The sequence below is a fragment of the Pristis pectinata genome, chromosome 10, assembly GCF_009764475.1.
Source record: "Pristis pectinata isolate sPriPec2 chromosome 10, sPriPec2.1.pri, whole genome shotgun sequence".
NCBI lineage: Eukaryota > Metazoa > Chordata > Chondrichthyes > Rhinopristiformes > Pristidae > Pristis > Pristis pectinata.
Window position 1 is genome coordinate 55053138 of NC_067414.1, and position 20224 is coordinate 55073361.

Genomic DNA, 20224 nt, shown 5'->3' on the forward strand with positions numbered 1-20224 from the left:
TCTCCTGAGTAAACACAGATGCAAAAAGTCCATTTAAAATCTCCCCCATCTCTTTCGGCTCTATGCATAGATGACCACGCTGATCTTCAAGAGGACCAATTTTGTCCCTTGCTATCCTTTTGCTCTTAATATAGCTATAGAAACCCTTGGGATTCTCTTTCACCTTGTCTGCCAGAGCAACCTCACGTCCTCTTTTAGTCCTCCTGATTTCTCTCTTAAGTGTTCTCTTGCATTTCTTACACTCCTCAAGTGCCTCATTTGATCCTAACTGCCTATACCTGATATGCACCTCCTTCTTTTTCTTTACCAGGGCCTCAATATCCCTCAATAACCAAGGTTCCCTAAACCTGTTAGCCTTGCCTTTTATCCTAATAGGAACATACAGATTCTGGACTCAATATTTCACTCTTGAAGGCCTCCCACTTACCAAGCATCTCTTTGCCAGAAAACAAACGATTCCAATGCACGCCTGCCAGACTCCTTCTGATGCCCTCAAAATTGGCCTTCCTCCAGTTTAGAATCTTAACCCGAGGACCAGTCCTATCCTTCTCCATAATTATCTTGAAACTAATGGAATTATGAACACAAGATCCAAAGTGTTCCCCTACACTCACTTCTGTCACCTGCCATGTCTCATTCCCTCAGAGGAGATCCAGTATCACACTCTCTCTGGTTGGGACATCTACATATTGATTAAGGAAACTTTCCTGAACACATTTGACAAACTCTATCCCATCCAATCCCTTTGCAGTATGGGAGTCCCAGTCAATATGTGGAAAGTTAAAATCACCTACTATCACAACTTTATATTTCCTGCAAACTGTCTGCTATCTCTCTACAAATTTGCTCCTCTAAATCCCACCGACAGTTGGGAGGTCTATAATATAGTCCCATTAACATGGTCGTCCCTTTTTTATTTCTTAGTTCCACCCAAATTGCCTCGGTAGTCGAGCCCTCCAGTATATCCTCTCTAAGCACTGCCGTGACATTTTCCCTGATGAGTAATGCCACCCCTCCCCCTTCAATACCTCCCCCACTCTGTGTCTTTCACTCCCAGAGGAAAACAAAAGATAAAAGGTGGGGTGGTGGGGGGGGTGGGGAACTACAAAACATGGTTGTGAACTTTCTAATCCCTTCTTGCATTCTAAAAGATGTCTTTCAGACCATCGGCCCTTTGTTCCCTTTGTGAATGGAGAACATGCCCAACCTGACAACTCCCGCATTCTTTTGTCTATATTTTCACTCTAACTGTTCCCATTCACTAATTGACGAGATAACCTTGTTTATAGCTTCTTCCCATGGTTACCCTTGTTTAACCCTATCAGAGACACCACCCTCCTCCATCCTCCCTGCAGTTTAACAAGCTTCTGCCTCCTTCCCAGTTCTGATGTTGGGTCTTCGACCTGAAACATTAACTCTATTTCTCTTCCCACAGATGCTTCTTGACCTGCTGAATATTTTAACATTTTCTGGTTTTATTTTAGATTTAAAGCATCTGCAGTTTTTTTGATTTTCAGGTAACTTATTCACCAGAAAATATATCTCCATTTCATTTACAGCTCCATGAATTTGGAATCATAAAGCAATTCTGTATGGTCATGGCTATACTTGTTTTCCACAGAGTAATAGCTAGCTTCTCAACATATACCACTTCAGATCCTTCTTCACCAACAATAAGTATAATCACCTTGTTCTCATTGATTATTAAGGGACCCCATCTCTCAGCACATTAATTTTAACCTCCTTATCTTCATCTTCAAATCTCTTCATTGCCTCATCACACATTGCTGTTGAAAACTCCTCCAGGTCCATTTCATTCTTTGGCCTGCACATCTTCAACATTGGCACAGCCAGCAGTAGGTACAAGCAGAGCCTTTTGAAAAGTCTCTCTTCGCTTGAAGACACTTTCATATTTCCTTACAACACAGAATGAGATCATTTTGGTCCTGTGAGATTATGCCAGCACATAAAGCCATCCCATTGCCCACTAATTTTCCCTGTAAACTATTCTCCCCACATTCCCTTCAACTTCCCCCTAGATTCTATCTTTTACCTACACAGCAGGGGCAACTAACACTGGCCTATTGACCTACTTATTGTAGAGATGCGTGAGGAAACCAGAGCACCCGGAGGAAACCCACGTGGCTGCAGGGAGATCAGGCAGATTCCACACATAGAGCACTGGAGATTGAATCTGGGTCACTGGAGCTGTGAGGCAGCAGCTCTACTAGCTGTGCCACTCTACTGCAATAGGCAATATTGGTGACACAGCCATACCTGTAAAAAAAGGAACTAAACATTTATGGAAATGGTTGGAGCAAAAAAACAAACTGCTGGAGGAACTTAGCAGGTCAAGCAGCACCTGTGGGGGAAAGGAATTATCAACGTTTCGACTTGAAACCCTGCATCAGTACTGGAAATTCCCTTCTCACAGATGCTGCTCTATCTGCTGAGCTCCTCCAGCAGCTTGTTTTTTTTCTCCAGATTCCAGCAATCTGCAGTCTCTTATGTCCCCATGGATGTGGTTGGAATGAGTTTGATAGCCAAGATAGTATTTATCATTCTTTACTTTCTTAAGATGTACACAATTACATTCTGCAGAGGTGGAGCCAACAGAAAACTTTTGGAAGTTACAGTTCTCAAGGATACATAAACTTTTAAATGATAAAAGATAGCGCAGTTCTTTGATGGTATCACTTTTTTCCTAATTAAAAGCCAAATCCTGCACTTTTCAAGGAAGCAGAATGGCTTGTTTGAAACTGATGAATTTTTGGACAAAATACATGTGCCTCCTGCACAAGCTGTCAATGGGACTGAAAAATCAACAGAAAAACAGCCGATGCTGGAAATCTAAAATGAAAATAGAAAATGTTAGAAATACTCAGCAGATTAGGTCACATCTGTGGGAAGAGAGATAGGGTTAATGTTGAAATGTTAACTCTCTTATTTTCCCACAGATGTTGCCTGACCTGCTGAGTATTTCCAGCATTTTCTGTTTCCTAAATTAATGGACTATTGATTATCTCCCCCATGATTATCCTGCTGATTCTGTAAAGGCCTGTAGCCCTCAATAAAATGTGTACTGATTGTAGAGATCCTTACAATGCAAAACCATATTTACACTTTTTAATGTACTTCTGAATTCAAGCAAAGGGGCCTTCCCTTGAGTCAAACTGAGTGGCACTTGAACCAGGATGAGTAGTTCTGTAACTTCTATAAGTGAATGAACAAGGACATGGGAGATGGAATATATTGAAAGAAGGTTGAGTAATAATGTCTTGCCTCAATTATACAGACCTCCAGTGAAAGTACATCTTGAACACTGTGTACAAGTTTGGTCTTGTTACTAATCCCATTTGCCCATATTAGGATCTTCTATGCATTGCCAATTTAAGTGTCTGTCTAAATGATTCTTAAATACAGTAATTGTATCTGATTCCATCACCTCCTCTGGTAGCATGTTCCAGATATCATGCACTCTCTGTGTGAACAACTTACCCCTCAGATCCCCAAAGGGATATGGGATTAGTGCAGGAAAGTGGTGCTGAGGTAGCAGATCAGCTACGATCTTGTAGAACAGCAGAGCATTCCTGAGGGCCTGAACAACCTACTCTCACTACTGCTTCTTGTGTTGTTATGTCTGGTTTCTCCCATCACTGCTATAACTTTCCAGGATCAGTTACAGAGTTTTCATCCTGCTAACTCTACTGGATATTACAGAATACATCATCAGTATAGTGAGTATGTTATAGAATACAACACTAATGCAGTAAATTAATCACATATTCTTTGAAAATTCTATCCGTGCAAATTTATTTTGGTTCTTTTTTTCATTGAATAATATTATAGAATCATTATGGTGCAGAAGGAAGCCATTTGCTCCATAAGGATCGTGTCAGTTTTCAGTAAAGCAATATATTAATTCCCATTCCCAGTCACTTTTCCCCTCACCCTGCAAATTATTTTCTGTTGATGAAAATCAAAAAACTTCAGATGCTAGAAATCTGAGATAAAAACAGGGAATGCTGGAAGTACTCAGCGGATCAGGCAGCGCCTGCAACAGAACACTATTCTGACCAAGGTGCTTGCACTTGAAACGCGAACTGGTTCTCTTTCCACAGATGCTGCTTGATCTGCTGAGTGTATCCAACATTTTCTTTTTATTTCAGATTTTCAGAATCTGCATTTTTAACTGATTTTCATATAAATGAATGATATTTAGGTTGTTTATGATGTCAAATACAGTGCATGACACTGTGAAAAAGAATGAAAGTTTTCATCAGATAGCAAGAAAAGACCAACAGGCCAGGCAGACAGGAAGAAGACAGGAGGCAGATACTGTTAAGAGCAGAGAAACATATAGCACGTTTCTGGATAAAGAATGTGAAAAAGAAACCACATCTCTTAAAGAATAGACAGAGAGATCTAGGTGTAGAGCACATGGATTGGTGTAACTACTCGTAAACGCTTCAAGATGAGAAAAATTCTGGGTTTTATCTAATCTCACAGACTCAGAGAGCAGGCTGTTTGTTTTTGAAAAATAAAAACGAAAGAGAGAGAGAAATGGGATTACAGCAGTTTGCCTCAGATAAAGTTATAGTACTAGGACGGACCAAATGAATGAGATGGCCTGGTATCCGTAATTCCAATGCTTCTATCAATCTAGACTTAAACCTGTTTGGTATCATTGTGGTTTAACATGCCTTTAAATATTTTTATACACATACATAGCGATACTTTAAGGTAAAAAGTACTTAGGTTTCCTAATACAAAATAATATATTACACTTCTGGACCAATTCCAATTGCACAATCCCTGATACACAGTGCCCTGATATATCACATCCGTACCTTCCATTTTTTTTGTTATTTTAATCGCAATTTGACTTTGCAGTTAAGAGAAATTGATCACGCATGCACACATGATAATTTCCACTGCTGTTTGATGGTGCCCACAATTCATTCCACAATTGCAAACACCTTACAGCCCACGATGAAACGGTACATGCTCCGAACCTATTCTGAAAAATAGAAGGGCACATACAGTCCCATTGTTTAAGAGTCATCGGTGATTGCATCTGTAACATGGGACTTAGCCTCTGCTGATCTCAATGCTTGTTTTTGTTTTCCACAAGCGAGTATGGGCTTTAGTTGATTTGGGTTTTAAATGTTACCGAATGCTGGTAAATGGCGAGGGAAATATACGGTTACAGCATCTTTTGCACAAATATATGGAGCCTGGACGTAGCTTAAATCCACACACACGCCAGGCTGGGGTAAGTTGGGGGGGGGGGGGGGAAGCCTGCGTGTACGTCGGGGGCATCGGGGCGGGTTTAGGCATCTAAATCTTTATATCTGAATCCCTTGGTGAGGTTATGTTTTCGCTGCTTGTGGCGCAATATTTATTTACAAACGTGGCCAGCGCACCGGTGGACCTGGTGGGAGACTGATGGGGAGGATGCGAGATTGCAAAGGCAGCAGTTTGGCAGCAGCCGGCGTCTGTGCGAGGTAAGGGCTGGGAGCGCAGCTCTTTGTGTTGCGCGCTGCCCCGGGTTTATTGTTTAAACATCAGCAGCTTGCACGTTGGCTTCGCATCCAGTCGCCAAGGCAGCGAAGGAAACTCTGACTGTCCCTCTCGCTGCAGGCGAATGAGTGTCGAAGGGTATAAAACATTATTTTATATGCAAATAAATGAACATATAAATCTGTGCATTCTCCTTGAATTGGACTTAACAGAAGTTCTCTCCACCTGCTTGAGTAGCCTGCTGTCTTGATAGAGATTATTCAGCAAGCGGCGTGTTTCCATTCAGACGCATCTTCCTTCAAACACCTCTCTCTCTTTGTCTAACTGATTCATTTCGACGGCCGTTTGGGATGTCTCATGTTGTCTCTGGAATCATTAAGACATCAGACTGTCTCTTCCACTTAGCTGCAAGTAGGCTGCGAATGAGGGTCACCGGCTGGTCCCTGGGTGCAATAAACATGAGAACCACACCGGAGTCTCGAACCTCTTCCTGGATGAGCGGGATGGGTCTGGACTCCACAGTCAGAGCTCTGCAAAATGCAGAGATTAGGATGTGGGTTGCGAAACGACAACGTAACACTTCAGCCCCAGTGCTGTTATTATTTTTATTAAAACGATAATCCAGTTCGAGAAGGGCCATCAGTAACATTGCTCATTCTTAAACGATTCTAGATTTTCTGTCCATTGACTATGAGCGGTCGACTAACCTACTGCGTGACGGAGAATGAGTTGGTACACAGAAAAGATGGGAAGGTAGGAATAAATGCGAGGAACAAAGGGAATATATTATCCATCAATGCAATTTCGATTGGTAAAGTTTCTCTTCAGTTTGGGGACATTTACATTGCTGGATTCACGTGCAAGAAATCATATAAATTCCATCAATCATATGAATTGTGATATTATATCTGAGTTTTACATTGAGTTACAGCTATATTTTGAACACGTGATATTGACAATTACACAACAGGACATATTTGCAATGATAACGTACTAGTTGTCAGGGAAACAGTAAACCAGTAAATGGGAGAAAGCGTTTCCTGTCATTAGGTATGGGTTTTGATTAGGATGTTTCTAATAAAATCCCATCCTAATTACCTCTTACTGGTGGAAAAGTATGTAGTACAAATCCAATATGAAAATTAGAATTTTGTACAAACAGTGTAATTAGAGTTTAAGATATTTATAATATGTAATAGCCTAGCAGACGTCTAGAAAGATTAATACTATCATTAAATGCTTGTCATAAGTGAATAATGTGCAATGATTTTGTATATTTCGATAGCAGGATCTGGTGTCCTCAATTTACAAGGCAGGGAAGTTACACATGAACAGTAAAGTGATTTACAGCCAATGAAATACTTCTGAAATGTTTTATTGACAATAATGAGATGAATGACCAATGAATGGGTTTTCGGGGTGTTGGGTAAGGATGAGAGTCAGGCAGGGACCCAGGAGATCTCTGCTTGGAAATGTTCCTTAGATTCTATTTTCAACAGAAAGGTTGATAAGGCTGCCCATCTCCTATCTCCCACCAAGTCCATTTTGGCTATCACCCCTGTGCTTTTGACTGGGTTAAAATTAAGCAAGGCCCCAGTTTTCATATTTTCACTTGTGTTCATCTCCTTCATGGACTTATCCTTCTCTATCCTTATCTGTACTATCTTCCAGTCCTCCAAAAGATATGCACTCCACTGATTCTAACACTCTGGACCACCTCCAAATTTAATCTCTCCACCATTACCTGCAAAAGCTTTAGCCTCTGGAATTTCCTTTCTAAATCTCTTTTCTCCTGTACTTCTCTTTCTCCTTTAAGCCATTGTTTCAAACCTGCCTCTTTGTCTCTGATTTTTATCATGCAACCTCATATTTTCTTTGGGGCTCAAGTGCCTTAAGTTGTTTTGCTACATTAAAGATGCTATATTAATGTAAGTTTTGTTGTGAGCACAAGAAACACATGTTCATGTAAAATGTTTATTAAATACACACATATGATACTACTTGTTTTCTGTCAGAGGATACATTGTTTTATAAGAATAAGGTTCTCAGCAAAAATTTGACTAGAAAAGATTGTCGTATATGCTCTTCTATGTCAGCTTCACCTGCCTAATAATCATCTTGCAGTAATGCTTTCACTGTAGCTTTTAATTTCTGGTCTGCTATCAGTCATTAACATCTGTGTAAAATCAATGGTTATAGTAAGTAACATTTGATAATTAATGATAATTGTTAACATAGACTTAAAATCAAATGCAAAGCATTTAAAAGTCTATGTGAAAATACACAGAATGCAAGTGATATAAAAATGTTTCATTCAGTAAGATTTCTACTAATTTGCACTGAAATGCCTTAATTCACCATTATACTGCTCCACAATTAAAGGTGCTTCATTACGGTGAGGTAATGGCACCAGACGTACCAATCTTTCATTTTTGGTGCCATCTGTTGTAATGATCAATCCATTATTTCATATTTCAGATCCTCTCTGAAATTTGGATATCATTTTCTTGGGGTTGGCTTTCGGCTGGGCCAGCTAGCAGGATTTAGAGGCAAACTCAGGACAAAATCTCTGTCTGCTTAGAGATAATTATCATGACTTACACTAGGAATACATTTCTTCGCAGATTCCTTGGAAATTATTTTGTGACAACTGTAGGGCTGTACACCAGTTTCTTAACCATGGATCAAAAAAGGTTTTATCTGAACCATGTATTCATCTGTCCAGTGCAAGTAAGTGAGCCCACACTGGAATAAGATATTTGGTGGTGATTAAATTACTTTGCACAAGTTTCTTCTTATAATGATCCTTATACTATATAATTAAATGAAGAATCCATTTAATAAGATGTACTGATGCACAACTAGATTACCCATTTGGCATTTTATTCATTTCCAGAAAAGAAATGGTCAAATATTTATACCAAGTTTCAAAATATCTTGAGATTGTTTTTCATTAAATTGTCTCCATTGAAGGATATATATGGACGAGCGAGGTCTGGTTGGGTATGGGCTGGGGGCAGGTAAATGGGACTAGCAGAATAATGTTTTGGCACAGACTAGAAGGGCCAAATGGCCTGTTTTCTGTGCTGTAGTTTTCTATGGTTCTATGGATAAGAAGAATTGAAAGCAGTCTCCTGTCAAAGTTCTGCTAGGATTTAGTGAACCACAATGGAACCTATGTTCTCTGTATTACAAACCTCGGTTCCCTACCACAAGGAAGTTCTATACTGCTATGGTGCAAAATCATCAACATATTCTTTGCGTTGGTATTTTTAACTTTACCGTAAATAGTGATCCTTCCTCCCCACAACGAATATTTACTATTGTATACACTATAGGTAAGACAAGGATTCCTTGCAAGCATTTATTGGTATACTATGATTTGAATTGCATTTCATGATTCTAATAAGGAGTAGCTATTGCTTAGATTAATCTAAACAGTGGTCAGACATAATGGCCACCCAACTGAGATAAAGAATGTATACACCAAGATTTCCTGCTTCCCTTTAAGACCTTTTGAATGTGTAATCAATTCTTGTAAAATGTAAAATAAATACTTATGTTTTGGGCGCGTATTCAATATGCTTTGAAGTCACACTGTAGAATAGCAGCTTAAAATCTTTGAGCAAATTTCTTCCTTTATTGTTTTAGCAGAAGCACTGATTGTCTTTAACAAAAATTATAAACAAGTTAAAGTTACGGTGAAATGAATTTTATGAGATGCATTAAGTAATTGCTTGATGATTTTAGTTCATTTGCATTTCTGCTAATTTGTCACTTTTATAATTCTTATCTTCTATAACCTCTTTCTTACAAAAAAATTGTCACATTGTAGCAAACAATTCCTACCAATCACACTGGATGAAAAGGATTTTATCTGGGAAACATTCATGCCATAACTACTTACGCTAACAATATATGATAAAATGTATTAATGATGGCCCAAAATTTAACATTACTGGTAAAACAATACCATTTATCACAAAGCTCAAAGAAAATTCCTGATAAAGATTTAGCAAAGCCATGGTGGCAACTTGCCTTGGGCCATGTGCTGTTCAATGGGATCTCAAGCATCCGGACAGTATCATAAAGCTGAATGAACAGCAAATCACAATAAAAGCTTCTCACAAACAGCACATCTGGAAGTTAAAAAGTATTTTTAAAACATGATACTGAAAGTTAAAATAAAATTAAAACATTCAAATTTTATGAAGGTAGAAGCTAAAATGTCATAAATGTATGTTCTTTAACTTTTAGAATTTCTGATGTTTTGTAATATTCATCTGAGGAACTACAGTCCAGAAACATGACTTTTTCTTTTGTGACCATGTAGTTTATTCAGCAGTAATTATGGCTAAGGGTACTGTTACTAACTCAACAAGAACACAGGTAATAGAGCATATTTGCATGGCATTTTGTGGTGAGACTAGTTAGTAATTAGCTGAAAGTTGTATCAGTTCTAGAGATTTTCCTTGCATGTGACGGAGGAAGCTGCAAACAGGATAGCTTATGAATCACTGAGAGCTACTTTGGAATTCCCGTGTTAAACTATGCACACAGGAAAACCTCTCAAAAAGAATACTGCCATCATCCAGGCTGATATGTGCAAATATTTGAAAAGCAAAGGACTGCTAATGCTTGAAATCTAAAATGGAAAGCTAGAACACTAGAAATATAGAGAGAAACAGAGTGAATGTTTCAGGTCCAGGACCCTTCATCAGAAGGACGAAAAAGAGAAAACAAATTAGTTTTTAGTAGCAGAGAGAATGGGAGAGGGGGATGGGTAGAAAAAAGAAAATATCTCTGACAGGATGAGACCAGATGACCAAATGTGGCAGTTAAGGTGCAATTAAAATCAAATCAAGCTTTGTTGCCTGTATAATGTGTTGCTAATGGCAAGGCTGCAGGACATGTCCAGCAGGTCAGACTATATATATAAATAAAAAAAAGGAAAAACTGAGCCAAAATGATGGCAGACAGAAATGGCCAGTTCTGATACAGATAGAAAGAAAGAGAGAGTTAGCTAAAGTTGGAGAATTTGAGAAGCCACAGACAGAAAGGTTAGAGTGGGAGTGGTATGGTGAATTAAAGTGACAGACCCTGGTAGGTCATTTGGTCTCACCTATCAGAGATATTCCCTTTGTTTTACCCATCCTCCTCTCCCACCTTCTCTGCTGCCTACACTGACTTTTTTCTCTCTTTCTTCGTTCTGATGAGGGGTTCCAGAACTGAAACGTGAACTATTCTCATTCCACAGATGCCGCCTGACTTGCTGAGTGTTTCCAGCATTTTCTGTTTATATTAGCTGTGAAAATATTTTCTTCTGCTGTGTAGTTAGATATTTCCTGCTGATTTCTTTGGATGCAGAGCTATGAGCTCACAGCAGCTTCATCCACCTACCTGTAAACTCAATGTGTTAATCTACCTGTGATTGACTCCATAAATAATCTATTTGCAGTAATAGTGGTTTCTGAGAACAGTAGAAAGTTCAGATACACGTAGGATGATACTCAGAAGTAAAGTATGTGCCAGATTTAATCAGATTCTTGTTATTATAAAATAACAGTGGTTGATATACTCTGAATGATGTCTTGGAAGATCTATTAGGTTACTGCAAAAAATATAAGCCTGCTAAAAAAAACTTACACAGAACACTTCACACTGTGCCTTCCTGTTACTCTGATACTTTTCTACTTGTTCCCACTGCAAAATTAACAGTCTCAAGCCCCCAGGGCACTTTCTTCCTCCAGCTGATAGCGCCTTAAGAACATAAGAAACAGGAGCAGGAGGACGTTACTTGGCTCCTCAGCTATGCTCTGCCATTTAATGAGATCATGGCCAACCCAGTCTTGACTTCAACATTACTTTCCCACTCTCTCCCCTTTGATTCCATTGCAGTTCGGATGTTTGTTATTTTCTACCTGGAATATATTTAATCATTCTGCCCCCAGCTCAATCAGATCCTGTATTCTACGTCAGGCTCCACTTTTCATGCCACAAGTCTCACAGACATACATATCTGGATGTAAATCTAATAGAAAATACACATTTGATAGAGATCAGTGAAGTAACCTAAAATTTAACGGGAGTGGTGAGATTGTTATTGAAGTAAATACACAGAGAAGAGTACAAAGGATGTCAGGGTATGCTTAGGAAGGAAATTAGGAGGGCAAAAAAGGGACATGAGATATCCCTGGCAGGTAAGATAAAGGAGAATCCTAGAAGATTCCGTAATAGTGAAAAGGTAGCTAGGGAAAGAGTAGGTCCCCTTATGGATCAACATGGAGCCACGGGAAATGGGTGAGGTCTTAAATGAATACTTCCCACCTGTATTTTACTGTGGAGAAGGTTATGGAAGCTAGTGAGTTCAGGGGAGGGAACAGTGATATTCTGGAGCACATCAATGCCACAGAGGAGGAGATCCTGAAACACATAAAGTTGGGTTAATTCCTGGTGCCTGAGCAGGTTATTCTATTTTGCTGGGGCCCTGGCAGAGATTTCTGTAACTTTGTTAGCCACAGGCGAAGTACTGGAAGACTGGAGGAAAGCTAATGTTGTACCTTTGTTTAAGAAGGGCAGCAGGCATAAGCCAGGATACTACAGGCCGGTGAGCTTACATCGGTGGTGGGAAAATTATTGGAATGGATTCTGAGAGACAGGATTTATTTGCATTTGGAAAGGCAAGGACTGATTAGAGATGGTCAGCATGGCTTTGTGTGTGGGAAATCGGATCTCAAGAATTTGATTGACTTTTTTGAAGAGGTGACTAAGATGAGGGAAGGGCGGCAGACATTGTCTATATGGAATTTAGCAAGGCCTTTGAAAAGGTCCCACATGGTAGGCTGGTACAGAAGGTTGGAACACGTGGGATCCAAGGTAAGCTAGCCGTGGATACAAAATTGGCTTGGTAGTTGGAGGCAGAGTGCAGTAGTGGAGGATTGTTTTACAGATTGGAGGCCTGTGGCTAGCAGTGTGTCACTGGGATTGGTGCTGGATCCTCTGTTGTTTGTCATATATATTAATGACTTGGATGGGAATGTCAGTGGCATGGTTACTAAGTTTGCAGATGACACCAAAATCGGAGGTATTGTGAAGAATGTTGTCCAAGGATACAAAATGATATCGATCAACTGGGAAAGTGGGCAAAGGAATGACAGATGGAATTTAACTCTGATAAGTGTGAGGTGATGCATTTTGGGAAGTTACACCAGGGCAGGACATACACAGTGAATGGCAGGGCTCTGGGGAGAGTTGTTGATCAGCGTGACCTTGGGATGCAAGTACACGGTTCCCTGAAAGTGGCACACAGGTATACTATGCGGTGAAGACAGTATATGGCATGCCCACCTTCATCGGCTGAGGCATGGAGTACAAGAGTTGGAACATCATATTCCAGTATTAAATGTTGGTTAAGCTGCACTTAGAGTATTGTGTGCAATTCTGGTTGCCACACTACAGGAAAGATGTGCTAACATTAGAACGATTGCAAAAGAGGTTCGCCAGGATGTTACCTGGAATTTAATTCCTGAAACGGCTTTAGTTACAAGGAGAGATTAAATAGCTGGGTTTATTCTCACTGGGGTGTGGGAGGCTTAGGGGTGAAATTGGAGAGGTTTATAATATTATGAGCACCACAGATAGGGTAAATAGTCAGAGTCTTTTTCCTAGGGTGGGGGAGCCTAAAACTAGAGGGCAACCATTTGGGTTAAGATGATACAGAGGATTGTGAATCTTGGAATTATCTCCCTCATCGGCTGTGGATGCTTGGCCAGGAAATATATTCAAGGTTAAGATTAATAGATTTTGTCGCTATGGAATACGGAGAAAGGGTGAGAAAGTGGACAAGGTCAGGGATAGTAATGATCTTATTGAATGGTAGAACAGGCTCCAGGGGCCATTGTGGCCATATCCTGTTTCATATGTTCTTAGAGTAATGCTTGGAATGCATAGAAAGGAATCAAATCAAGCCACAAAGGAATTAGAAGGCATCCTGTGTGCTGAAAGAGAAGCAGCAATTCAAAGGTGATTAAAATGATTATTAAGTTCACACAATCTTCCCACAATATCACACCTTACTTATTTACATCCACAGAACTCAGGGATGGGCTAGCGATGAGCCCAATCACATTGCAGATTTAGTGACTTGATTTTGTATATGAGGAAAGCTACATCTTAACGAATTAAACTGATGAAAATACCAGTGCAATTCATTATTAGACTTATTGCTCTTTGACCAGTTTAGATTTCCCAACGCATTAGGGCTTTCGACTGCAGGATTAAATGGAGCCAAAAAGGGCAAATGCCAACTGCTGGTGACAGATTACCCATAGCTAAACCAAGCAGGCTGGCCAGGAATGCAGACAACTTGAACAGTCTAGGAGTAAATTCACTGAGTTCATCACAAAGGGCTAATTTAGTTCCAAGACAATAACAGAGATAGAGTCATAGAGTTGTACAGCACAGAAATGGGCCCTTTGGCCCAAATCATCCATGCCAACTGTGATGCCAATCTACGCTAAACTCAAATGCCTACATTAGGCCCATATACCACTACGCCATTCCAATCCAAGTACTTTTCCAAATGCCTTTTAAACACTGCAATTATATCTGCCTCTACCACTTCCCCTGACTGCTCATTCCATATAACCACCACCCTTTGTGTTAAAAACATGATCCTCAGATCTCCTTTAAATCCCCCAACCCCCAACACTTTAAAACTATGCCCTCTAACTTAGACTCCCTTACCCTAGGAAAACGATTCTGACTACCCTGTCTATACCTGTTGTGTGAAAAGGTTCTTTTGGGTCTCAAAGATGGAGGACTCTGGACACAGTCTTTGGATCTTAAAAATAGTTTAATCGCAAAGGCAAATGCAGGAACAGAATAAATTGGAATGGATGCACACTCACACCCACACAAGCAGGAGATCATGAACGTGAGGGGAATTGCAACGAGGATGAGATACACACACACACACACACACACACACACAATAAACAAGTTACAACTTATCAAGGGATAAACACTTCAATGCCTGAACACCTTGACCCAAACAAGCATTGGCTCTAACACTCCCTGGAATCTGACTAAGACGCTCCCATACCTCGTGGTGGTGCACACTCTTACCAGTGGTCTCTGCAGCGTTGTCTCACTATTCCCGGGGCAGTCAAAAGAGGGAGAGCCAGGAATGTGCAGCACTCTTTATAGTGCTGGAAGGCTGGGTGGAGCCAGACCAGGTAATTTAGACAGGCCAATGGTTTGGGGGTCAAGGACAAAGGTGCCTGCCAAGGCCAATGGTCAGGCAGGCCCAGGAACAAAGGTGCTCTCCAAGGCCAATCCTTATGCCTACACCTGATGGATGGGGTGGAGCCAAACCTTGATTGACAGTGGTGTCACTTCCAATCCAATAAGCAATGCTGTCCTCTGACCAGAGGGGTCAGTGTTGTCACTGTCACGTGACAGCCATGTGCTTTCATACTACCATACCTCTGATAACTTTATAAACCTCTCTTAGGTCACCCTTCAGCCTCCTATGCTCCAGTGAGAACAAACCCAGCCTATCTAATCTCCCCTTTTAATAAAGCCCTCCATTCCAGGCAACATCCTGGTGAATCTCTTTTGCATTATTTCTAACGCTACCACATCCATCCTGTAGTGTGATGACTACAACAGTACACAATTCTCCAAGTGCGGCCCGACCAATGTTTTGTACAGCTGCAACATGACATCCCAACTCCAATAGCCAGTGCCTCGGCTTATGAAGGCAAGCATGCTGAATGCCTTCTCCACTACCCTATACATCTGTGTTGCCATTTTTAGGGAAACATGAACTTGCATCCCAAGGCCCACCTGTATATCAACTCTCCCCACCCATCCTTCCCCATCCCCTGACACTTTCCCCTGCAACCATAGGAGATGCAACATTTTCCCCTATGCCACCTCCCTCACCACTATTCAGGGACCTAAACAGCCCTTACGCATGAGGCAGAGATACACATGTACCCCATCCAACCTGGTCTATTTCATTCAGTACTCTTGATGTGGCCTCCTCTACATGGGCGAGACCACGTGTAGACCAGACGGTCATTTGGCAGAGCACCTCTTCAAAGGCCACCCTGGGTTTCTGGTTGCATGTCGTTTCAACTCCCCTTCTCCTTCCCACACCGACCTTTCTGTCCTTGTCTTCTCCACTGTCACAGTGAGGCCAAACACAAAGTAGAAGAATGACACCTCATACTCCACTTGGGTAGCCTACAACCCAATGGTATGAACACTGAATTCTCTCATTTCAGGTAACCCTCTCCCCCTGTGTTCCTTTGCCACACCTAATGGTTCCCTCTCCCTTTGTTCATCTTTCCCATTTCCATCTGCCCATCACCCACACACCACCCCATCTGGGTTTCTACTCCCCTGACCCACCCTCCCTATCCCCTCTCTCACCTGCTTCCATCCACCCATCATCCATCCCTTAACTGGTTACACTTGTCACCTTCCAGCTTTTGTCTCTAAGTTCCCCCTCCACTTGTCCCACCTAGCTCCATCTGCCCATCATCCCCCACCTCACTTGGTTCTACCTATCATCTACCAGGCCCCGTCCCACCCCTCCTTCTCAGCCCTTTACACTGGCCATCTTTCCCCCACACTCTCAGTCCTGATGCACGACCTGAAACTTCAACTATGCCTCCAAAGATACAGCTTGACCTACTGAGGTCTCCCAAGCAGTTTGTTTTTTTTCACTCCAGATTCCTGCATCTGCATCCTCATGTATAAACACTCCTAAGGTCCCTGACATGTACTGTATATGTCCCGTTAGTCTTGAATGTCCTAAAATGCATTATCTCACACTTGTCTGGACGGAATTCCAACTCCACCCAACTTTCCAACTGATTCATGGCCCTCTGTACCCTTTCACAATCTTCTTCATGATCTGCTGCTCCAACACCAATTTTTATGTCATCAGCAAACTTACAAATCATTCCACCTACATTTTCATCCAAGTCATATCTCAAACAACAATGGTTCTGGCACTGATCCCTGTGGTACACAACGGGTTACAGACCTCCAGTCAGAAAAACGCCCCTCAACCAGTAGACTCACTGGCCTGTAGTTTTCTGGCTTATCCCTACTGCCCTTTTTAAATAAGGGAACAACATTAGCTATCATACAATCTTCTGCTACCTCACCCTTGGCTAACAAAGGTGCAAAAATCTCCATTACAGACCCAGCGATCTGCTCCCTTGATTTCCCTAGATCCCTCCAGATCCTGGGGATTTATCTACTTCAATGTGTGTCAATATCTCTAAAACTTCCTCCTTCCTGACACACAGACATGTTCCAGAATATCAACATACCCCTCCCCTAACTCTTTATCCTTCTCCCTGGTGAATATCAATGAGAAGTATTCATTTAGGATCCTGCTCATATTCCCTGGCTCCACACATAGATTTCCCTTTTGGTCCCTGAGGGGTCCTACTCTTTCTCTAGCTACCCTACTTCTAATAAACATATAGAAGGGTTTGTGATTCTCCTTTATCCTGCTTGCCAAGGCCATTTCAAGTCCTATTTCTGCCCTCCTAATTAAGTTTTCTCCTATAACCCTATAAAGGACTCACTTGATGCCAAATGCTTATACCCGACTTATGCTTCTAATTCCTTCTAATTTCTGATCAAACCTTCAATTTCCTTTGCTAACCAAGGATCCCCAATCTTACTACCTTTGCTTCTTACCCCTTCGGGGACATGTTGACTCTGAGCTCTATCTCACCTTAAAATGCCCTTTACTTCTCAGATTTCTTTTTCCCCCTTTACCAGCTGCTCCCAATCCTGCCTTAACTGTTGACATCAGTCTCCCCCAATTTAAAACCTCAACTTTAGGACTCACCTTATTTTCCCATGACTGCCTTGAAACTTATTGAATATGGTTGCTGTTTCCAAAGGATTCCTCCACAGACACCTTCACCACTTCACCATCCTCATTCCCCAGGGTAAGGTCGAGTACAGCTCCCTCTCCAGTAGGACCTTCTACAAACTGCATTAAACCCCTTCCTGGATGCAGGTAACAAATTCCCCCCCATCTAGGCCCTTTAAACTGAGGCAATGCCAGTCAATATTAGGAAAGTTAAAACCCCCTCTACTACAACCCTATTGTTTATACACCTGCTGTGATTTGCCTACATATCTGCTCTTGTAATTCCTGTTGACTATTAGGAGGTCTATAGTATAATCCCCTCAAAGTGATCGCCCCTTTCTTATTCCTATGTTCTCCCCATATAGCCTCACTGGCTGATCCCCTCGGGATATCCTTCCTGAGTACTACACAAAAAGTGCTGGAGGAACTCAGCAGGTCAGGCAGTGTCCATGGAGGGAAATAAACAGTTGACGTTTCGGGCCGAGACCCTTCATCAGGACTGGAAAAGGAAGAGGGCAGAAGCCAGAATAAGAAGGTGGGGGAAGGGGAAGGAGTACACGCAGGCAGGGGATGGGTGAGTTCAGGACATAGGTGAGTCCAGGTGAGAGGGGGAAGAGAGGGTGGGGGAGGGGGAGAAGATGTAATAAGCTGAGATGTGATAGGTAGAAGAGGCGAAGGGCTGGAGAAGAAGGAATCCGGTAGGAGAGGGCAGTGGACCATGGAATAAAGGATGGAGGAGGGGAGGAGAGGAGATGGGCAGGTCATCAAGATGGGGAAAGGGAGCCACAGGAATAAGGGAAGACAAAAGAGTGGAGGGGAAAGAAAAAGAAGGGGTGGGGTTACCGGAAGTTAGAGAAATCGATGTTGAGGCCGTCAGTTTGGAGACTATCAAGGCGGAATATGAGGTGTTGTTCCTCCAACCTGTGCCTGGCCTCAACGTGGCAGTAGAGGAGGCCATGGATAGACATGTCAGTATGGGAGTGGGATGTGGAATTGAAGTGAGTGGCCACCAGGACGTCCTGGCTGTTGCGGCGGATGGAGCGAAGGTGCTTGACAAAGCGGTCACCCAATCTGCATTGGGTCTCACCGATGTACAGGAGGCCACACCAGGAGCACCAGATGCGATAAATGACACCCTCGGACTCACAGGTGAAGCACTGCATCACCTGGAAGGGTCGTCTGGGACCCTGAATGGTGGTGAGACAGGAGGTGTAGGGACGTGTAGAACTTGGTACGGTTGCAGGCATAGTGCCAGGCAGGTTATCAGAGGGGAGGATGAGTGGACGAGGGAGTTGCGGAGAGAGCGGTCCCTGCGGAAAGCAGAGGGAGGGGGTGAGGGGAAGATGTTCCTGGTGGTAGGATCGCTTATCACCTGAACTCAACCATCCCCTGCCTGCGTGTACTCCTTTCCCCTCCCCCCACCTTCTTATTCTGGCTTCTGCCCTCTTCCTTTCCAGTCCTGATAAAGTGCCTCAGCCGGAAACGTCAACTGTTTATTTCCCTCCATGATGCTGCCTGACCTGCTGAGTTCCTCCAGCACTTTTTGTGTATTGCTCCAGATTCCAGCATCTGCAGAATTTCTTGTGTCTCCCTGAGTACAGCTGTAATGCTCTCCCTGATCAGCAGTGCAACAACCCCTCTCCTCTTGTAACCCCGTATGTCACCCCGCAACACTGAAAAGTGGTGAAGTAAATGCACAAGAAATGAGTATCAGACGGTGAGGAAATAAAGGAAAAACTCACAGAAACAAATCAGCAGTTGGGGAATAAGGATACAATGGAAAGTAATGAGGTAGAGCAAGTAAGTAAAATAAAGTAAAAAAATAACACAGAGCAGATAAGGATAACTTCGAGGCAAAAGTGAAGAATTATCATAAAGTGAGTAAGAGAAAAATACAGAGAGAAGATGAATGTATCATAAAGATGAACAGGAAAGAAGGCAATACTGAGGCATGGGTAACAATTCTTCCAGCTCCCTTGTTGCATCTGGATAGAATGGACATAGGTGCTGCTGAGGCAATGAATTTCACTCCAATTTTCAAATAATGGCTGTCAGATAGATGAAGAGCATTCCACAAGCAGCTGCAAAGGAGTCAGTTCAATCTCAGCCTCACAGACCCAAACCTTCCAGACCCGGTGTTTACCCAAGCAGATAGGCAAAACCTTTTAAGTTTAAGTCTGAGAACACATTGAGAGTCAAAATTTAGCAGTTGGCAAATACAGAACAATGTGCTTTAACTGCAAATTACCTGCTGGGTATTCTTTAGTTGTGGTGCTATACATTGTCCTACATATGATTTAGGGACTGTCACTGCATCGTAAAGCTGCTGGTGCTTGTACTCAGCTTATTGATTATTAGAGTTAATTGCACACTCTAGATTCTCCATAAAGATTTTGACACCAACTGTCATTTTAACTTTAAACTTAATGTGATGAAATTTAGCTCAACATCAGGAAGGTTTGAAACATTTTTACTTTTAAATGGTAATTGATTTTTACTTGCATATCTGTGAATGAGATACAGAATTCAATAGCAATAATGAACTTAGGCATGGGTCTGCAGGGTTTTTAATTGCTGCATTCATTTTGTTGCCATTCTCTGGGTTAACAAATCATCTCATTAGGCATTTATAGTGCAGCCAGCCGGATCTCAGTGGTTATCAAAATGTTACTTTAACAAAGATTTGTAGTAATTAAAGAGGGCTTTGTGCATATGTCTGAACCTTGAGTGATTCTCCTGGTTAAATGGACTGCTTGATAATGTGGAGGTCACTGTGAGAATTGCATTCATAAG

The 20224-nt window shown here is 41.8% G+C and overlaps 1 protein-coding gene across 1 annotated transcript in view; it reads left to right on the plus strand.

Annotated features, from left to right (window-relative positions):
* Window positions 1-6200: 6200 nt before the first annotated feature.
* The window catches only part of LOC127575155 (macoilin-like), a 72171-nt gene continuing 58147 nt past the window's right edge, over window positions 6201-20224 (plus strand). Inside the window, exon 1 of the mRNA XM_052024848.1 lies at window positions 6201-6276. Coding sequence (XP_051880808.1) covers window positions 6248-6276 — 29 coding nt within the window. The 5' untranslated portion in view covers window positions 6201-6247. The remainder of the gene's footprint in view (window positions 6277-20224) is intronic.